General features: G+C 46.0%; 1 protein-coding gene across 12 annotated transcripts in view; it reads left to right on the forward strand.

Annotated features, from left to right (window-relative positions):
• The first annotated feature begins 697 nt into the window (after positions 1 to 697).
• Positions 698 to 18,274, forward strand: part of Pkd2l2 (polycystin 2 like 2, transient receptor potential cation channel) — a 45,903-nt gene continuing 28,326 nt past the window's right edge. For 2 of the 12 annotated variants that reach the window (XM_087592469.1, XM_087592472.1), the window contains exons 1-5: positions 11,367 to 11,461; positions 11,772 to 11,873; positions 14,262 to 14,395; positions 16,136 to 16,392; positions 18,227 to 18,274. The exon at positions 18,227 to 18,274 is cut by the window's right edge and continues 174 nt beyond it. In XM_087592469.1, coding sequence (XP_087448595.1) covers positions 11,425 to 11,461; positions 11,772 to 11,873; positions 14,262 to 14,395; positions 16,136 to 16,392; positions 18,227 to 18,274 — 578 coding nt within the window. In that variant the 5' untranslated portion in view covers positions 11,367 to 11,424. 12 annotated transcript variants of the gene reach the window in all.

Below are 18,274 nucleotides of genomic sequence, written 5' to 3' on the forward strand. Positions count from 1 at the left end.
TCCAACTAGGCGGCTGTTGGTAACCCCCAAGATACAAGCTTAAGTACTGCACTAATGCAGGACTGAGGGTCATGGTGGCTCGCAGGCCCCACAGCTGGGTGGGACTACTGAATGTTTCCTCGTTTGGAAGGTCGTTCAGCACCTTCTGGTATTATATAAAAGCTATTCCTCAGGGAGGAAGAATATTGGGTCAATTCCACTGAGTCCTAGGTCCAGAGTGCAAGGTCGTTTTCTGCATTGGAGACTCCTGTCAGCTTCTGGGAGGCAGCCAAAGACAACAGTAATAGTCTACGTTTTGGGAGTTTCTCTGACTCTCCTATTCAACAACTCATGCACTGGCTTTTGTTAGTCTGTGGCTCTTGTGGGAAGCACAAAGCTGGGATTTTAAGAAGAAGGGGAGTTTGTTCTGAGAGATGGAATTTGAAAGTAAAACTGTCCTCGGGCTGAGTTCTTGTTCTGTATCTGAGGAAGACGCTCTCAGATTAACTATGGTCACTGGACTTGAAAACAGTGAACTCTTGTTCTATATCTGAGGAAGATAATCTTACATTAACCACGGTCACTAGCTTTGAAAACAGTTTGACTTGCGTGCGTTAGAGAGAGGAAAGGTTTCCATCAGCTTGGCAAGTCTGTGGGGGCGTTTTCTTGATTAATGGTTGGCGCAGCCCATGGAGCAGCGCCATCCCGCGCAGGTGGTGTGAGGAAGCAGACTGATCAAGCATGGAGGACAAGGCAGTAAGCAGCACTCCTCCGTGGTCTGTGTTCCTGCCTCCAGGCTCCTGCCTTGGCTTCCCTTCATGATAGGCTGTAAGCAAGAAGACCTGAGTTTAATGTCCAGAACCCATGTAAAAAAGAGAAAAAGCCAGAGGCACACTTGGATCCTAGTGTGAAAGAGGGCAAGAGGTTGCTGAGGAGTCTGAGGAGTGCCGGCCTTGGAATACTTGGTGAAATGCAGGCAAGTGAGAGACACTGCCTCGGGGTGGGGGTGGAGGGCTTTCAGTTGGCCTTGGTGTACATAATTACTCTATTATATCTGACTTTCCTATTTCATTCTCCTTCTGCTCTGGTGAATTCTGTGAAGTTGGTGTTCCTTAATGTAATGATTCTTAAACAATTAGAAACTGAGGCACAGGGGCCCAGCACAGCACAGTCCTAACGGCCCAGGTGCATGCTGTGTGTTCTCATCTTGAAAACAATGTAGTAACTGCACAATGGTAGCTCCAGAGTAATGCTTGACTTGCAAAGAAAGTTTGAAGAAATTATTAGAAAATGAAATAGAGCCAACATCGGGACCCCGAGAAAGGTAAAAATTATTGAGGTTATGAAATAAGTTTTGTACGACATTTGAGAGTGGTTCCTGGATAAGCAAGTATAGAATGCATAAAATTATATACCAGTAAAACTAAGTCAAAACACTGGGACTCTTGCAAGAGTCCCTGCATTCAGTGGGCAGAGGCAGAAAGAAGTAGGAAAGTCAGATATAATGGAATAATTATGCACACCAAGGCCAACTGAAAAGCAGTCACGCACAAAGGAAATCTACACAGCCGTGTCCAAGGCTAAGGTTAGGAGAAATGGGAACAACTGGTTTTTACAAAGAGCTGCCGTGCGTGGACTACTGAGATGTCTCCATCCAGGCCTACTGTGGACAGTCCCTTATTTCAGAAGGTGGGTCCCCTGGAGGGATGTGTCAGCTGCTTCTTAGGGTCCCAGAGGCCACCCTTTTTTATAAGGAGCTGCTGCACACTTCAGAGATGTCGCCATCTAGGCCTGCTGCTGGCAGTCCCTGTCACGGTATGCTGTCCCCAGCAAGCAGTAACCAACAGTGCTCTAATGGATGTGAGGCCTGCTCCACAGGAAGGAAATCATACCTGGTACTGGAAATCTAGCCAACTACTTTGGGCTAGTGAGGTCATGGATCTACAATTGTCACTTTACTAAACTGATGGAATTTCTAGCTACATTCTAAGTAGTCATCCTTATGCCTACAGAGAAGTGTGGTTCTTATCTCTCAGCAAGGAAACGTCTCTTTGCAACAGAGACCATCACAGACTGCAACTGATCAAAATGCAGAGAAAACGTGATTGCATGGTTTCCAGCCACAACTGATAGATCTGCAGCACAGGCCTTGCACCTGAGGCTCAGGGAAGAGGGAGAGGAAAGATTGTAAAAGCCGGAAGAATAGTAAGTCAGCTGTGAGAGTTTGTGCTCTAGAAATGTCAGGGAAACCACATCCGTGAAATCTCAGCCACAGGGCACTTTCACGAGACCTGAGCAAGGACGACTCTGATAAACATGACAACAAGGAAGGGGGAAAATCTGACAGGATCCCAACCCTGTGCAGAAAGCTACAGGCAACTAAGAAATGCCGAGAGAGAGCAGGAGAAATAGTCCTCCCCAGAGAAGAGCAGCCTACCTTTGTTATTGAATACCAAGTGATCAGCTCTGAAATTATATACATACAAGAAATGCATGGACCGAGAAGGCTATATTTATAAATTTAGGAATATGCTTATATGTGTATGCAACATGAATTTGAGAGAGCAAGGAAGGGGACATGGGAAGGGTTTAGGGAAGGAAAGCGAATGGGGGAAATGATGTAATTATATTTAACTTCAAAAACATGTTAATTTTAAACAGAACATGAAAGGGCTAGAGACATAGCCCAGTGGTTAAAAGTACTGGCTGCTCTTGCAGAGGACCTGGGGTTCATTCCTAGCACCCACACGGTGGCTCACAACCATCTGAAACTCGGTTTCAGGATCAATGGCCTTTTCTGTTATTTTTTTAAATATATTTTTGTTAGTCCTTAGATAATTTTATTTGTGTATATAATGCACCCTGGCCACATCCATCCCCACTTCCCTTTCCCCGAGACCCCAACTCCTCCTAGGTCAACCACCACCTTCCCCCTCCTTTCCAATGTCACATCCTCTGGTGCCATTTTTTTTTTTATAACCCACTGAGTTCTATTTAAGCTGTTCATATATTCGTGGGTGTGGGGCAGCCACTAGAGTGTGGTTAACCTACAAAGAGAAACGCCCTTAAAGTAAACTGACCTTCCCTGCCTTGCAGCCATCTGTCAATAGCTCCTACCCTTGGAGTAACTGTTCCTGAGCTCCTCCTTGTGTGACTGGCTTGACCTTAGAAAGGTCCTGTGCAGGCAGGCAGAGCCTCTGTGAGCTCATGAGTGCATGGGTCCGTGTCCAGAAGGCATTGTGTCATCCCAACCTCCGACCCCCTCTGGCTCTTATGAACTTTCCACCCCCTCTTCTGTGATGTTCCCTAAACCTTTTGGGAAAGCGGGTGTGATATGAATGACCCATTTATGGCTGAGAACGGAGCGCTCCATAGATAAGCATTCTTTGTACTTTAACCAGTCACGAATTCCCGCATTAATCAGCATCTACCGCACAGAGAGGCTTCTCTGATGAGGGTTACGAGCTACACCAGGCTACACCAATCTGTAGGCATAGAGGTACCTGTAGAGGGGACAGTTTGGTATTATTTCCATGTAGCAAAATACCGTAGTAGATCCCTGCTGTCTGTGCACTCCCCAGCCACAAGTTCATGGGCAGATCTATAGCACCAGGCATACATTGTCACCAGTAGAAGGCAGTTAGCCCACTCCATAGCGTGCATGCCACTAATGTACCTGTGGGCATATCTTGCCGAGCCAGTCCTTAATTGTACCTTGCAGGATCCCCAGTTGGGGAAGACTGTTGGTAATGTTTTCCCCTAGCAGCCTACACGGAACCTTCTAGCACCATGCAAACTAGCCATCTGGGAGGAGGCATCCCTGTCAGTGCCTGTCAGCTTACATGTTCTGTGGCGAAAGGCTGTGGTGTCTTCCTTCAGCCATAGGGTCTTACCAACAAGCTCTTGTGGACGACTAAGAGCAGTGGCAATATTCTATGTTGTTCTGGGGATCTCTGCGAAGGAAGATGTTGCACCCTGCAACCCATGGCTTGTGAGTGGAGCATTAGCCCCTGTGTAGGGTAACTCCACATAAGCATACATTAGACCACACACATGTACATGAAGTTTATAACAGTAGGCTTCCATAGGGCTTTTCCAAACATACTTAGTGTGAGTTATCTCTTCCAGTTTTTACCATTTCTGGGAACAGGGGGATGGGGCTAGAAGGGGAAGGGACGAGAGGGGGCACAGGAAGCCTGGAGACACAACCAGGAAGAGAGAAATGAGCAACGGCTCAGAAACTTACCACAAGCACAGCACCTGTACAGAGTGGGCTGGCGCTTTGCCTAGGGAGCTCTGAATCTGTGAGAGCCCGCATATGTTTTTTCGTAGCTTCGGGGGTTGTTTTCTAATTATAGGGTTCTGGCTGAGTAGATAGCTTCTCTAAGGCAGAGATGCATGCCACGCTCTCCAAGCTCAAGCACTGCCAGCCCTCTTCTGCAGAAAATGTCGGGAACCCGTTTTAATGTAAGTACTGAGACAGAGCCAGACTTAGAGCTCTTTTCAGACCTGGCTGCCTGCTCTCTTGGCCATTATTGGTTTCTCTCTCCAATGCGAATATATATGAAGTTAGATCCAGAAGCCAGACAGAAACTCTACCATTCATAGAATTTTGGAAGCATCACCTTATGGCTTGCGTACCCCCAAGGCATGGCTATGAGGTTTGTGAGCAAACATTTGAAGTTATGACTTTCGCAGAGTAATAATCGTGGCTTGTACTTTGCCTGCATCATTTGTTCTGGATAAGTCTTTCATTGATTTGTATTAATTTTCATATGCAAAGTCAGGAAAACTAACTTCTAGAAAGTCTCTCACTTCTGAAAACAATGAGACTATTTTAAGCACTGCTTAAGAAGATGTTTCGTTTCTGTTTTAAAAAGAAGTTTTTGATTAGACTGCTGAGTGGGAGATTAAGTTTAATATATTTACTTCCTTTGTGTATATCCATACTTTTAAATGAAAAAGAGAAAGCCATTAGGGCCTAGGCAACAATAATGAGAATAAGAATTTGAACCCCAGCTAACAGCGATCCTACCATGCAAACAAAGAGAACCAAAACCGTGTAACCTGTTCCCATCCACAGGACACCCTGCCTGCAAGCCAGTTCCCTGTTTCCACGGACCTCCCCAGTTGGATTACAATAGTTGCCCAGGTCTTTTTCTTCATTTCCAACTCGATCTTTCATTACTGTCGCTGGCCTGGAAACTGTAGTCTCCTCACCCAACGCTGTCCCTTCTAGTACTATATCTGTTCCCTAACTTCTGAATCCGCTCGGCACCATGTGGACCAAGAGTCTGCACCTGGCCTGCAGTTTGACCTCTGCTCTCTGTGCGAGTTCCGATCTTGACTCTCTCATTACAAGACCATCACTTAGTTGTGCTAATACAAGTCAGAAAACTGCAGCTTCCAGTTCTCTTGAAGAGTATTGAGTTGGAACGGTGTGGCTTGGGAGATTTGAATGTATAAGGTTGTTACATAGAGGTATTGTCAAGCGGATAGATGGTCAAGTTGGCTGCCCATGTGTCTCCAGTCTGTGGGGCATAGGGCAGCTCCACATCCTGCATCTTGGGATTCTTCCAGGCCTTCCCTCTGCACTTTACTGACTCACTGTTTTCTTATTGACTCGTGGTTAGCCAGCCGAGCTTTCTGCGTGGATCTATGAGACAGATCTCTGCAGACCCTATCTCATCTATAATGTGTTCGTTTCATTATTGTCATTGGGAGTATTTCCAAACTCTCCAAGTTTTGAATGTCACCCTTGACTAGAACAGTGCCAAGACTGGTCTAAGTTCTGGCTTCTATCTGAGGTTGTACTCTTTGTACTGTGCCTCTACTCCTGCCAATTACGTCTTCACTTTTAAAAAATTGCACAGCTCTGCTTTTTTATCAGTATGACAAAAATGACAAAACACCAACGCAAGTTCCATGTCAATAGGACTTTCTTGGCTCATTGACTTTGAAAGCTAATGGGGGCAGCCTAATGCTGGCCTGGGCTGAGCTCTGGTGAGGGCCCTTTTCAAGCAGCACTCATGATGAATGGCAAAATTTGGAGAGAGGAGGCCAGCAAGATAGCTCAGTGGGTAAGGGTGCTTGCAGGCCAAACCGACACCCTGAGTTTCACTGCCAGAACCCACCACATAGTGGAGGGAGAGAACAACTCCCATGGGCTGTCCTCTGACCACATGTATGCCATGGCATGCATGCCAAAACATACAGGTGTGTGCACACACACGCACAAATAATAAACGTAAAGCGTAAGTTGGAACGAGGGAGGCAGCAAGTGACATGTCACCACACTGGCAGCAACACAACCGTGTGGGGCAGGCTTGGAGTTTATAGCAATTTTTCAAGGATTATCAAGGAGTTATGAGAAACACTTTAATCCTTTTGAGGGCATGTCCCCAGCTAGCCAAGGGTCTCACTAGGCCCTGCATCCTAAAGTTTCCAATCCATCTCCCACTACCTGAGGACCTAATTTTCAATCCCTAGACCCAGAAAGGCAAACCACATCCAAACAGCAGCGACGCTGTTCATTTGTTTGCTTGTTTGTTTTAAACAGGGCTTCTCTGTGTAGCCCTAATTGTCCAGAAACGCTCTCTGTAGACCACTCTGGCCTGGAGCTCACAGAGATCCGACTGCCTCTGCCTCCCAAGGGCTGGGCTTCAGCCTCAAATTATTTTTTTATCTAAAATTTATTTATTTATTTTATGTATGTGAGTACACTGTCACTGTCTTCAGACACACCAGAAGAGGGCATCAGATCCCATTACAGATGGTTGTGAGCCACCATGTGGTTGCTGGGGTTTGAACTCAGGACCTTGGGAAGAGCAGTCAGTGCTCTTAACCACTGAGCCATCTCTCCAGCCCCAGCCTCAAATTTTTAAGTAGCACACTCCCCGGACTCCGAGGTTCAGCAAGATCACACTAATCACTGAAGAAGAATGCCAGAGCTGACAGGGGAAACGCGTAAACTGAAACAACCAAAAAGTCAAGGATTGTACACAGGTCAGGCCTCAGCTAAATTCCAGGATCAAACTACATGATCAGAAATTGGCGGGGGTGATAGTCCACTCAGTGAAATGCTTGTCTCGTGAACATCAGGGCTCCGATTAACCCCAGAGTCCATGTAAGAGTGGCAGCAGACACAGTGTACACTTTTAATCCGTGAGCTGGGAGGCTGAGGCAGGAGATCCCTGAGGTTTGCTGCCCAGTCAGTCTAGCCTCATGGGTGAACTCCAGCCAGATGAGAGAGTTTGCCTCAACGGTGGATACCATTCCGGACAATGACACCCAAGATCGTCCTCTGACCTTCTCGTGCACACACATGTACATGTGCACACACACATATTCACTCACACACTCACACTCATACACACGCACACAACGAAACTGGTTTCTCCTATTTCTTTCTCTGACTTCACTCTGTTTGGCTCCGTGACTTCTGAAGGCTGTTTTGAATGTCACAGAGAAGGTACCAGAATTTCCCCAGGGTTCATGTTTCTAACTCCCAAACAAGCCTAGCAAAGAGTAAAAATGTTTCTTTCTCTGTAAATCAAAAAAAAAAAAAAAAAAAATAACCCAACGTTAAGCCTTTGGCAGCTTGGAATTAGGATCAAAGGGCTGGATATGATGACTCAAACCTGCAACAATCCAGGACCGGGTGCGGCAGAGGGGCTGTGGAAGGAGAAAGTGCTTCCTGTGAACCAGGGAAAGTTAAGACAGAGAGAATATATTTTTATTTTTCGAGTCAGGACTCACGATGCAGTCTAGACTGGCCTTGGGCCTGCGGTTCTGTTCCCACATCCTGCGTGCTGGAATGAGCAGGCCTGTGTGCCGTGCGCCCCACAGCCTGGCTGACCCTTGCTTTTCAGTTTTCCTCTGCGCCAGGCTGCTCTGCTGGCTGTCACTCTCCTCAAGCCCCGGCTGGCAGCATCTTCGAGAGGGTGGATAATTGAAGGTGACTGCTCTTGACTTCGAGCCCCACCCAGAGTTCAGGCCTCATTTGCTTTCTCTCCGAAGAGGAAATCCCTCCTCCCCAGCCCTCTCCTGTCCTCTAGCACTGGATCCTCCTTGTACAGAGCTTTCGCTGTAGTCAAATAAGGTGAATTTGTGTAACATTCCACAGAGCTGCTACCTGCTAACCACTTACTCCATTTGCGGTAGCTTGGGAGCTTTGTTAAAATGTTCTGTTTTCTAAAGCAGGCAGTCTCGAACCTTGGCTGAGAGCGGCCTCCATCTCCACAGAAAGAGGAAACTGGTTGTCAGGCAAGCAAACAGTACCATGACTTAGATGAGACAGATGCTTCTCTCCGTGTGAAAGGGAATCAGGAAATGGGTGCTCCAGGGCAGGCTTGGCAGCTCCAGGGTCATCGGGAACCATGTATCTTCTTGCTTCCCTTACCTGATGACCAGTGACTGGCCACAGGATGTACAAGAAAAGACCTGCCACAGACTTTCCAGAGGTCCAACCCTGTCTGTGTGGCTAACCTGGGCTAAGTAAGAGTAGCTTTGGGAGAGGCCAAGACCTGTGGGCTTTTGCAGAGCCTGGGAAAAGAGGTTCCTCTTCAGAGAGTATGTGGCAAATGGCTGAGATTTGCAGGAATCAAAGACAGTCAGTGGTTGCTCTTAAATGCTCCATGATGCTTCAGCCCCTAATTCCAAAGTTCTAGGGCATCTCCCCTGTCTCTTCTTCCTCCTCCTCCTTCCTCTTCTCTTCTTCAGCACGGCCTCACAGTGTAGCTCAGGGTACCCTCAAATTCACAATCCTCCTGCCTCAGCCTCCCAAGTGCCTAGATATACAGGCATCTGCTACTACATCCATATCTATGAACCATTCTTGACCACCACGCTCTTTTTGAGTTGATTTATCTATGGCTTCTGAAACTAGACAATTTTAGGGACAGGTTAGGCAGTACGTTTGACAATTCTGAAAGACAGGTTTAGGGATGAGTGCTAATATGGTAGAAATCCTAGGTCATAAACATTGGGCCTTAACGAATCAGATTTCAGTGTGGGGTGTGTGTGTGTGTGTGTGTGTGTGTGTGTGTGTGTGTGTGTGTGTGTTCATGTAGGTGCACATGTGAGAGAGAACATACAATGTGAGTGCCAGTGAGTGTGGTGACCAGAGGACAACCTCGAGTGCGAGTCCTCAGGGACCATCCATCTTGTGTGTTAAGGCAGGGTCTCCCCTTGGCCTGAAGCTCGCAGCAGGATAGGCTGACTGGCCATTGAACCCCAGGGTCCTACTTTCTCAGCACTGAGCTTAGCGGTGTGTGCCACCTCCCCCAGAGCATTCGTCTCGAGTTCCGAGAATCAAACTCCGGTCCTGACACCCGTGCACCACGCTCTGGATGTCCTACTTTGGTTTCTGCTGTTGTGATATGACAGTGACCAAAATCGAATTAGAAAGTAAGGGGTTTCTTTCACCCTCCAACTCCCATCACACGATCTATCAAGGAAGACCAAGCTGGGAACATGGTGGCACACGTTGAATGCTGAGAGGAATGCTGCTTGCTGGCTTGTCCCTTGCGTCCTTGTACAACCTAGGGCCATCTGCCCACATAGGGTAAGATGTTCTCCATCAGTTAGCAATCAAGAAAATGCCCCACAGGCCAATTTGGTGGTTGATTTCTCAAAGGAGGCTCTTGCTTCTCAAATGTAGGAAGTTAACAATTGAGATTAAACATCACACTTGGTCGGAACTATCTGCCAATCCTCTTTCTTTCCTCTTTCCTTTTTTCTTTTCTTTTCTTTTGAATAGCCTTTGAATGCTCTATGTAACTAAGAACAACTTGAACCAATGACCCTTTGGCCTCCACATTCCCAGCACTGGAGTTACAGAAGTGACTCACCATACCTGGCTCGACCATTATTTTAATATTGTTATTTGAGATTTCATGGGACAAACAGATGATCTCTACAGGGAATATTGACTTTTGTAACTGTGTTGAAGTTCTCAGCCAGCAAGAAGGACAGACTAGACTCCGGCCTGAGGGGCTCTTTCCCTCTCCTGCCCCTTTAATAGTCAATGTCTTCTGGGGGGGATGTCCTAAAGAAATCAGGCAGAAAACACACACAAGGGTCTTCTAACAACACAACTATGTCAAAGGACTGAGCCAGTCAACAAGTCTTTAAGAAGACAATTAAATTCTGTGGTAAAGTCATACAATCATAGCATAAAACAAAAGTGGCCACATCTGCTCAATGGGAAATCTCCAGCATGTCCCTTAAACAACACAGGCTGGTCACGTAAATAGAGTTGCTAGAAAAGGTGTTTATGATATGTGGTAGTTATTCTTGGTTGTTGACAACATCTGGAGTTAACTAAAAAACCCAAGTCAACAGGCACAACTGTGAGGGATTTTTAGTTAATTGGATCATTTGAAGTCCACAGACCCACCTTAATTCGGGGCCACACCTTCTCACCGATGCCAATGTAACAAGAAAGTTGCTGTTTGCCGGCTTGCCCTTATTCTCGCTTCCCTGGCGTCAGAGCCTACATCTTTGGGATTCCAACATTTGCTGAAGCGCAAATGAGACATCCAGCCTAGCAGACCGATTCTTGGACATTGGGAGACAGTAATTGTTGAGGTAACTGGACCACAGCCTGTAAGTCACCCAAAAATATTCCTTTTTATATTAGATCAATTCTGTCCCAAATGTTCCCCTAGAGACCCCTAATGCACGGTGTATACTTTATATTTCTCCGTTTTGTTCTAAAGCGTCGCCTCCTCATGCCCCACCTTCTAACCACTTTGCATATCATTGCAGGCTGTTAAAATTTTAATTTACAACCTGCCAGTTCATATCATGCATAAGCAAAACCACATCTGGGCATCTAGGTATGAACAAGTTTTTGAATCAACCCGTGGATGTATTTAATAAGTGAATTGTGAGAACACCGAAGATTTGTAGCTGGAGCGTTTGGTATTTGAGGACGGGGCTCCACCACATATAGGCCAGTGTTGTCCTCTAAATAAGGACCCTCCAGGTGTTCATTTCCTAAAGGTTGTACGACAGATATGATGGGCCGCCGTGACCGTCAAGGGGTGTGTGTGTGTGTGTGTGTGTGTGTGTGTGTGTGTGTGAGAGAGAGAGAGAGAGAGAGAGAGATTCTTTCTATTAAATCAATTAGACAAAAGGGAGGGCTGACCGCGTCTTTTGGCCACTCATGTTAATAATGTAGGTGGTGACACTTATTTTCTTTTTTGTATCCAGAAAAGTGAGCTAGAAATAAACCTCCAGCCACACAACCCCCAGGAGTTGAAGCTCTAACCTGGGGCGGTGCCGTGTCCGCACAGGCGCACTAGCCTTCAGCCCAGGAACCCGCGCACGCAGGGCGGGTGCAGATGCCGGGTTAGAGCACTGCGGCTCTACTGCGCAGGCGCGGGGTCAGGGCTTGGGTGGAACCGGCAGAGCCGCACCCGCCGTGTGGTCCTGTCGGTGATGTCCGAGGCGACTTGGTGGCACCGAGGAGGTGAGGGTGGGTACGCCTGGAGGATAGGTAACCCAGGGCCCATTGGCAACTCCAGGTACCCAGGAAGGAGCTCTGACCCCACCCCGTACTCCTGTGATGGTTGCCAGCGCTGCCACAGAAGCGAAGTCCGGAGAAGACTCCTCTTGCTAGGCTGTCACCTCCGTGGGTGTGGGTCGCTTGAGGGAGTCGCGCCCTTGAGCGCTACATCTGGAGACAGAAGCTACTAAAACTAGTCGTGATTTTCCCATCTTAGTTACTTATGTATGTTATAGTTACCCGGAAATATGAAGAAAAATTCTTGTTCTACATCTCACAGGGACTTCAAAACATGACCTGCATTACCGAAGGGAAGCGGAGGTTAACACCACACTTGAAGAGTTGTTACTATACTTTATTTTTCTAATAAATCTATGCATATGTAAGTACACAGGTGCAGGTAAAAGAACGCCGGTTGAACTAGTAGTTAAAATCAATATAAAACTGACAAGTTTTGAGATAGTTAAGACAAATTTCGGAGATCATTCTCTTAGGATTGACTCAGTTTCCAATTTTTATGGGGCAAAACTAGGCCACAGATGTAATGGGAAGCTTCCAAAGTCAACACTGATTGAATATGATTATTATTATTTTAATTTGAAGAATGTATTTAAAACACAGTCCCCTGGGTTGGGGATTGGATTAAATTTGTTTCAGCGCCATAGAGTTACATTGGTTTGGTTCCAGAAATAAAAAGTACAAATGGGAACCAACATAAAGTTTGGGGTGGCCCCAAGCTTCATGGTTTTCAGTAAATGCTGCACAGTCGGTAATAAAGTACATTTGTGCGAGAAGATAAACGCCAATGTTTGAGGAGGGCAGAGAGAGCCGCTCAGTCAATGCTAACAACCCTTCTCAGTGTCCTTGGCATCGATTTAGCATCTAAAAAGCTTGTTAACATTTTTTATTTTAACTGCCCGATGTGTGTAGCTAGGAGCTAGCATACAGGGTTTCTCTCAGCTGTATACCAATTCCAATCGATTGGTATTGCAGGGGTAGGTGTCCGAGATAAAAGACAGCTGTAGCCAACTTGTTAAGGTATCCCAGGCTGATTTATAAAAGGCTTAGTTCTAGCGGTGACGCTAACATGCGCTCGCTACCCAGCATTTTAGATGGTAGGAAACATGAGCCAAAAGATTATTTAATTCCACCAGAGATTCTTGAACACTTATAACAACCTATATCTACAGTTAAGAGGATAAATTAACTACTGTGAAATGTACAGCGAAGGGGCTGGAGAGATGGCTCAGTGCTTAAGACCACTGGCTGCTCTCCCAGAGGCCCCAGGTTCAATTCCCAGCACTCACATGGCAGCTCACACATGTCTTTGTAACTCCAGTTCCGGGGCTTCTGACACACTCACACAGACAGACATTCAGGCACACCACCAGTGCACATGAAATAAAAATTTAAAAAAGAATATGCCACGACATAAATGCACTGTTAAAGAATGCCACATGTATTTGCTGTGCGCATGCACCACGCAAATGGTGGTGGTCAGAGGACAACTTGGTTCCCACCTTCATCGTGCACATCTCAGACTGTCAGGCTTGATGATTTGAGTCTTTTCCCTCTGTTATCGTTGGCACCATATAGTTTTTGTATTTTATTTAACTGGGGAGTTCTGGAAAGAAATAAAATAGTTTATAAAAGGAGAGAAAGAAACTACTCTTTAAAAACTACTGATTAATTTTTTAAAACAATTTTACTATGTTTCAAAGCATGGGTTTAAACGTTTTACATGTTCGGCTGGAAAATAACTCAGTCTGTAAAGTGCCTCACAAACATGAAAACCCGAGTTTGATCCCCAGAATCCATGGAGAAAAAAGCAGAGTGGGGTGAAGCCTGTCATCCCGGGGCTGGGGAGGGAGAACAGGCAGCCCCCTGGGGCTTGCCAGCCCAGCCTCCTTTGAGAGCTAATGAAAGGTCCTGTTTCAGAAACAAAGCCAAGATGGACGGCCTCCTGATGTTGATCTCTTGCCTTCACACGCACAAGCACAAGCGTACACACACGTTCCATAAATAAGACAGAACCACACAGTCAGAGCGAGTGCCCTTATGATGAGATCTCTAACTCTTCTGACTGAATTCAAGGTCCATACACTTACCCACTCACTATATAATGTTGCCTATTAATGTAGAGAAAATGCCATCAGCAGAATCCTGGATATAATGTGACCTCGGTTATATATCATCTGGGCATTCCTGCATGACAGAGGGAGCTGCATACATGTGTAGTCAGAGAACAAGGTTGTGTGCTCCTCTCTCCCCCTTTTTTCTTATTGCCATTGCATGCCATGTTAGATGTTGAGCCATCTCAATGGCCCTAATTTGACTTCAGTTTTTAAAGAGAATATTAAATATATATATATATATATATGTGAAACCTGAAGAATTCATGTCCAGCTTTAGTACGGGGACTGAAGGAAAGTTCTACCTAATTTGCATGTTTCTGGCTTTAATGATCAGGGCTGCTGAGAGGGCTCAGCAGACAAAGGTGCTTGCTGCCAAGCCTGAGGGCCTGAGTTTGATCCCTGGAACCCACACGAGGAAAGAACAAGCTCCCACAAGTTGTCCTTTGACCTCCGTGTTTGTACCATGACGTGTGTTTGTGCATACATATGCACACACAGAGACACACACACAAAAGATAGATAAATGTAAAAATACTAAGACAATGCCTTTTTTAAAGCTGGGGGAATTCATATTTTTGAACACTGCTGAAGTGGGATTTTTAAGTTACAAATTTTAAACAAATTGTTCTCCTTAGTGACTTTTGGGACGGTCAACCCACATATGTACTACTTAAACAAAGTCATGTCATCTCTGTTTGTGGACACTTCTCTACCTGATGACGAAAGAAGCAGCTTTAGGTCCATTCGCAGCATAACTGAGTTCTGGAAGGTAAGACATGTGACCTGATGAAGTAGCCTCAGAGCCCATTGGCCAGTGGTCAGGCTAGCTCAGGCTACAATGCTTACCTAGTAAGTGCAAAGCCCTGGGTTTGAGCCCCAGGTCTGGGGAAAAAACATAAAAAGAAATTCACAGACTGCCCATAACCATTGCCACACACACACAGAAAATGCCCAGGAAAGATTTATTAAAGGAATTAATAAAATCGAGTGTTACTTTTATTAGAAAATCAACCAATAGTATTTATTGTGGATCTTTATGCTCACAATGTGATGCTGTTTTTTTAACTTCAGTGTTTTGATACTTTTTCAAACATTCTCATTTCCTTTAGAAAACATGAGATTTGTTATCAGTACTGAAGCCAGCGTGATAGTGTAAATAAAGTCCACACGAGGGACAGTCTTACAAATTGCTCATTTCCCAGAACAGATAATATTCCCAATTTATATATGAAACCCTCTACTGTGTGCTACAGTAATATGCAGTATATAGTTTAAAAAGCAATGTGCAATATACGTAATCCCATGAGACAGGTTCCTTCAGCACCAGAATAGACTGGTTTTCTGCTACCCATAGCACAGGTCATCCTGAAGGAAGAGTAACTGAAGAGAGGCGGCTGCAGGTCTCCCATCTCACAAACTCGTGGTTGTAAAGGACAGGCAGTGAGGGAAGGCTCTTCAGAAGTGGATCCATTTTAAAGGGTCAATGAGGAGAAAGCATCTGCCTAGTCCATGGTGGAGCACGCCTTTAATCCCAGCACTCAACAGGCACAGGCAGGCTCTGAGTTTGGGGCCAACCTGGTCTACAGAGGGAGTTCTAGGACAGCCAGGGCTACACAGAGAAACCCTGTGTCTGAAAAGGAGAAGGCATTCTGAGAATAGGGAACCATGTGTCCTGTGTGCATTCATGTGGCACTGAATTTGGGGTGTGATCATAGAGAAGATTGTTGTAAAATTATAAAAAGGGCTGTCTTTTACCCATCCAGCACTGCAGTGCCCTGATATCTGCTAGATTATCTTGCCAGAAACGCACATCCTAACTCCGTGTCATCCCAGTGTCTCTGCTGCCACACAATCTCTTAAACATAAATCTGCACATGAAAGAACACACAGAACTGATCCAGTTGATAAGATATAATTGCCCACCTAAACATACAAAGCCCTGTACACATCCATCCCTTAGGAACATTCATAACAACCTGTAACAGTGTGGTATGTTTTTCTGAGAGGGTTCACTACCAGTGAAGACCAACCCTGAATGTGGTGGCACCATCTACAGACTCTGGTGGGGGTGCTGTTTAGAGGAGAAAGCATCCCACTGCCAGGCCACTGCTCTCCGAGCCGCCCTGTTGTGCCTCACCCTTCCTACTAAGGCAGTCTGAAACTTAACTAAAGTCTTTCCTCCCTTAAGGGGTTTCAGCGGGAATTCTGTCACAGTGACAAGAAAATTTTAGTTAAGAAAGAGGTCAAATATAAGATAAGGTCCAAGTGGTCCTAAGTCACTGGCCTCGTAGGAAATGAGAAGTACAAATTGTCCTTTCTCCTTTAATTGTGCTATGTGGCTGGTGGCAAAGACAAGAGATGGGGACATGGAGTCCTGGGCTTGGGATCACTTAGAATAGAACAGGGACAAAGCCAAGAGTAGCAGCCACCGGGGCCTTCGTCTGGGTCAATACATAGAATCACATGTGTGAATACGATTTTTGTTGATGACCCTTGCCTTTCTCTGAAGTTCATGGAAGGACCCCTCGTGGAAGGCTTGTACTGGGACTCGTGGTACGGAAACACACAGCTGGACAGCGTGAAGAACAGCAGCCTCATCTACTACGAGAACATTCTCCTCGGCGTCCCCAGAGTGCGGCAGCTGCGAGTCCGAAACAGCACTTGCCAGGTCTACCCAGCTTTCCAGTCCCTAGCCAGCGACTGTTACAACAAATACACAGCAGAGAATGAGGACTTCTCTGATTTTGGCCTCAAACATGATCCAGAGTAAGCAATGTGCAGTCAGTAGCTTTTTCTAGAAACTGCCTTTGTATCTTTATGAAATTGTAAAAAAAAAAAAAAAAAAAAGTCTGCCTTCCAGCCATAATAAGAGCTGGGTGCTGGGTGCTGTGGTTGTGTGGTTCTTCCTATGTACGGTACAGGAGGAAGCCCTAACAATGGCAGCACTTACAACAGAAGAGCGACCCTGTTTGATGGAGGAGTGGGGTGTCAGTGTGCTATGTGAAATGAACAGTTAGAGCGGAGGTGGGGACGGGCTGGGGGGACATAAGTCTGTGTGCATGCGTGTGTGTGTGCATGCACACATGTGCATACATCATGTGCATGCGTGTTCGTACTTGTGTGCATGTGCACAGGAGGCCAGATGTCAACATCAGGTGTCTTTGTAAATCACACACTCCACCTTTCATTTTTGGGACGGGGTCTGTCACTGAAGCTGGAGCTCATTGATTCTGTTCACCCAGACAGCCAGTGAGCTCCAATCCTGTCCACGCCCTGAGCTCAGGGCCCAGCAGCTGGCTTTTATGCAGGTTCTGGGGACTTGATCTCTGGTGCTTGTGCCTGTAGGCATCTCCCTATCTCCCCCCAAACAACAAAATTGTCTCTTGGGTAGGTTTTCTAGCTGTGGCCCAAAGCTTCATAGGATCCTAAGAGAGCATCTGAGGAACTCTTCTGCCATGCTCCTCCCTCACTGCACCCAGCTTAAGCAAAGCCTGTGGCTTCAGTACTAAGGTTCCTCAGGCTCTTATGGAAGGTGCTAACTCAGTTCCTTTTCATTTCTATGCTAAAACACCCAAACAACCAGGTTTGTGGGGCGCTCACAGCTGGAGAAGGTTAGAGTCCTTGACTCTCATGGCTGGGGAGTGCCGACCCCACCTTACACTGAAATGTCAAAGGCCAAAGCCTCTGGCACCACCCCCTCTAGACAATGATGTTGATGTCAGCGCTGTTTACCCTTTTGGGGTCAGGTGTCCTCTGAAAATCATGGCCATAGGACAGGGTCAACCTTCTGTGTCTACAATTCATTACAGTTACTCAAATGATTGTCTCTTCGTCCCTAGAAAGAGCCGTGCTTTGTTCTCCTCCTTACTTCTTTTGTAGCTGTGTGCTTCTGTTTCTAAATAACGTCCTCCTAGAGTTGTAAATTTACAATCGAGAGTATTTCCCATCCTGGCCAGCGATCTGTCAGTGTAGCTCTCTCCTGCCACCTCCTGTACACTTAACCTTCTGCTCTTAACCTCTCAGCTACATCTGATTGCTTCTAATTGTGAGTCTAGAACTCCCCTTCTTAAATAGCCTCTCCCAGGCTCCAGTATTATCTATCGCTTTGTGTGTGCTGCCTTACTCTTTGCATGAGTTCGGGGGATTTTTCTTAGATTTTATGATTCAGGATATTGCCATGTATAGCCAAGACTGAGTTTGGGCCTTACATAATTTTTATAAAGGTTATGAATTCGTAAGTGTAATGACATACCTTTCAGATACGTTTGGAGGAAACTGAATATGGAGACTGGAGGTATTCCTCATTTGGCTTTCTTGTAATTACTATAAGTTAAAGGTCAGAAAGATGGAGAAATAAAATTTTATTTTTTGAAAAAAAATTAAAATTAAATAAGATGTGTGTGTGTGTGCAGACACACGTATCACAAGGGTACCACAAAACCATTGCATGAGAGCGTTGCCCAGGACAAGTACTAAAGCATGCTGGGTGTTTTAACATCCAGGCTACTTCTGAACTTGCTATTTCAACTGCTTTAACTCGAAGGCTACCTTACATTCTGGGGATGCTTCCTCATTCCCGTGTTTCTGTGGTGCCCGGCAGATGGAGGCACTCGGCTCCTTCCAGCACCGCCCCATGGCACTGGGGGTT

This window comes from Rattus norvegicus, chromosome 18 (genome assembly GCF_021556685.1).
Source record: "Rattus norvegicus strain SHRSP/BbbUtx chromosome 18, alternate assembly SHRSP_T2T, whole genome shotgun sequence".
NCBI classification, from domain to species: Eukaryota; Metazoa; Chordata; class Mammalia; order Rodentia; family Muridae; genus Rattus; species Rattus norvegicus.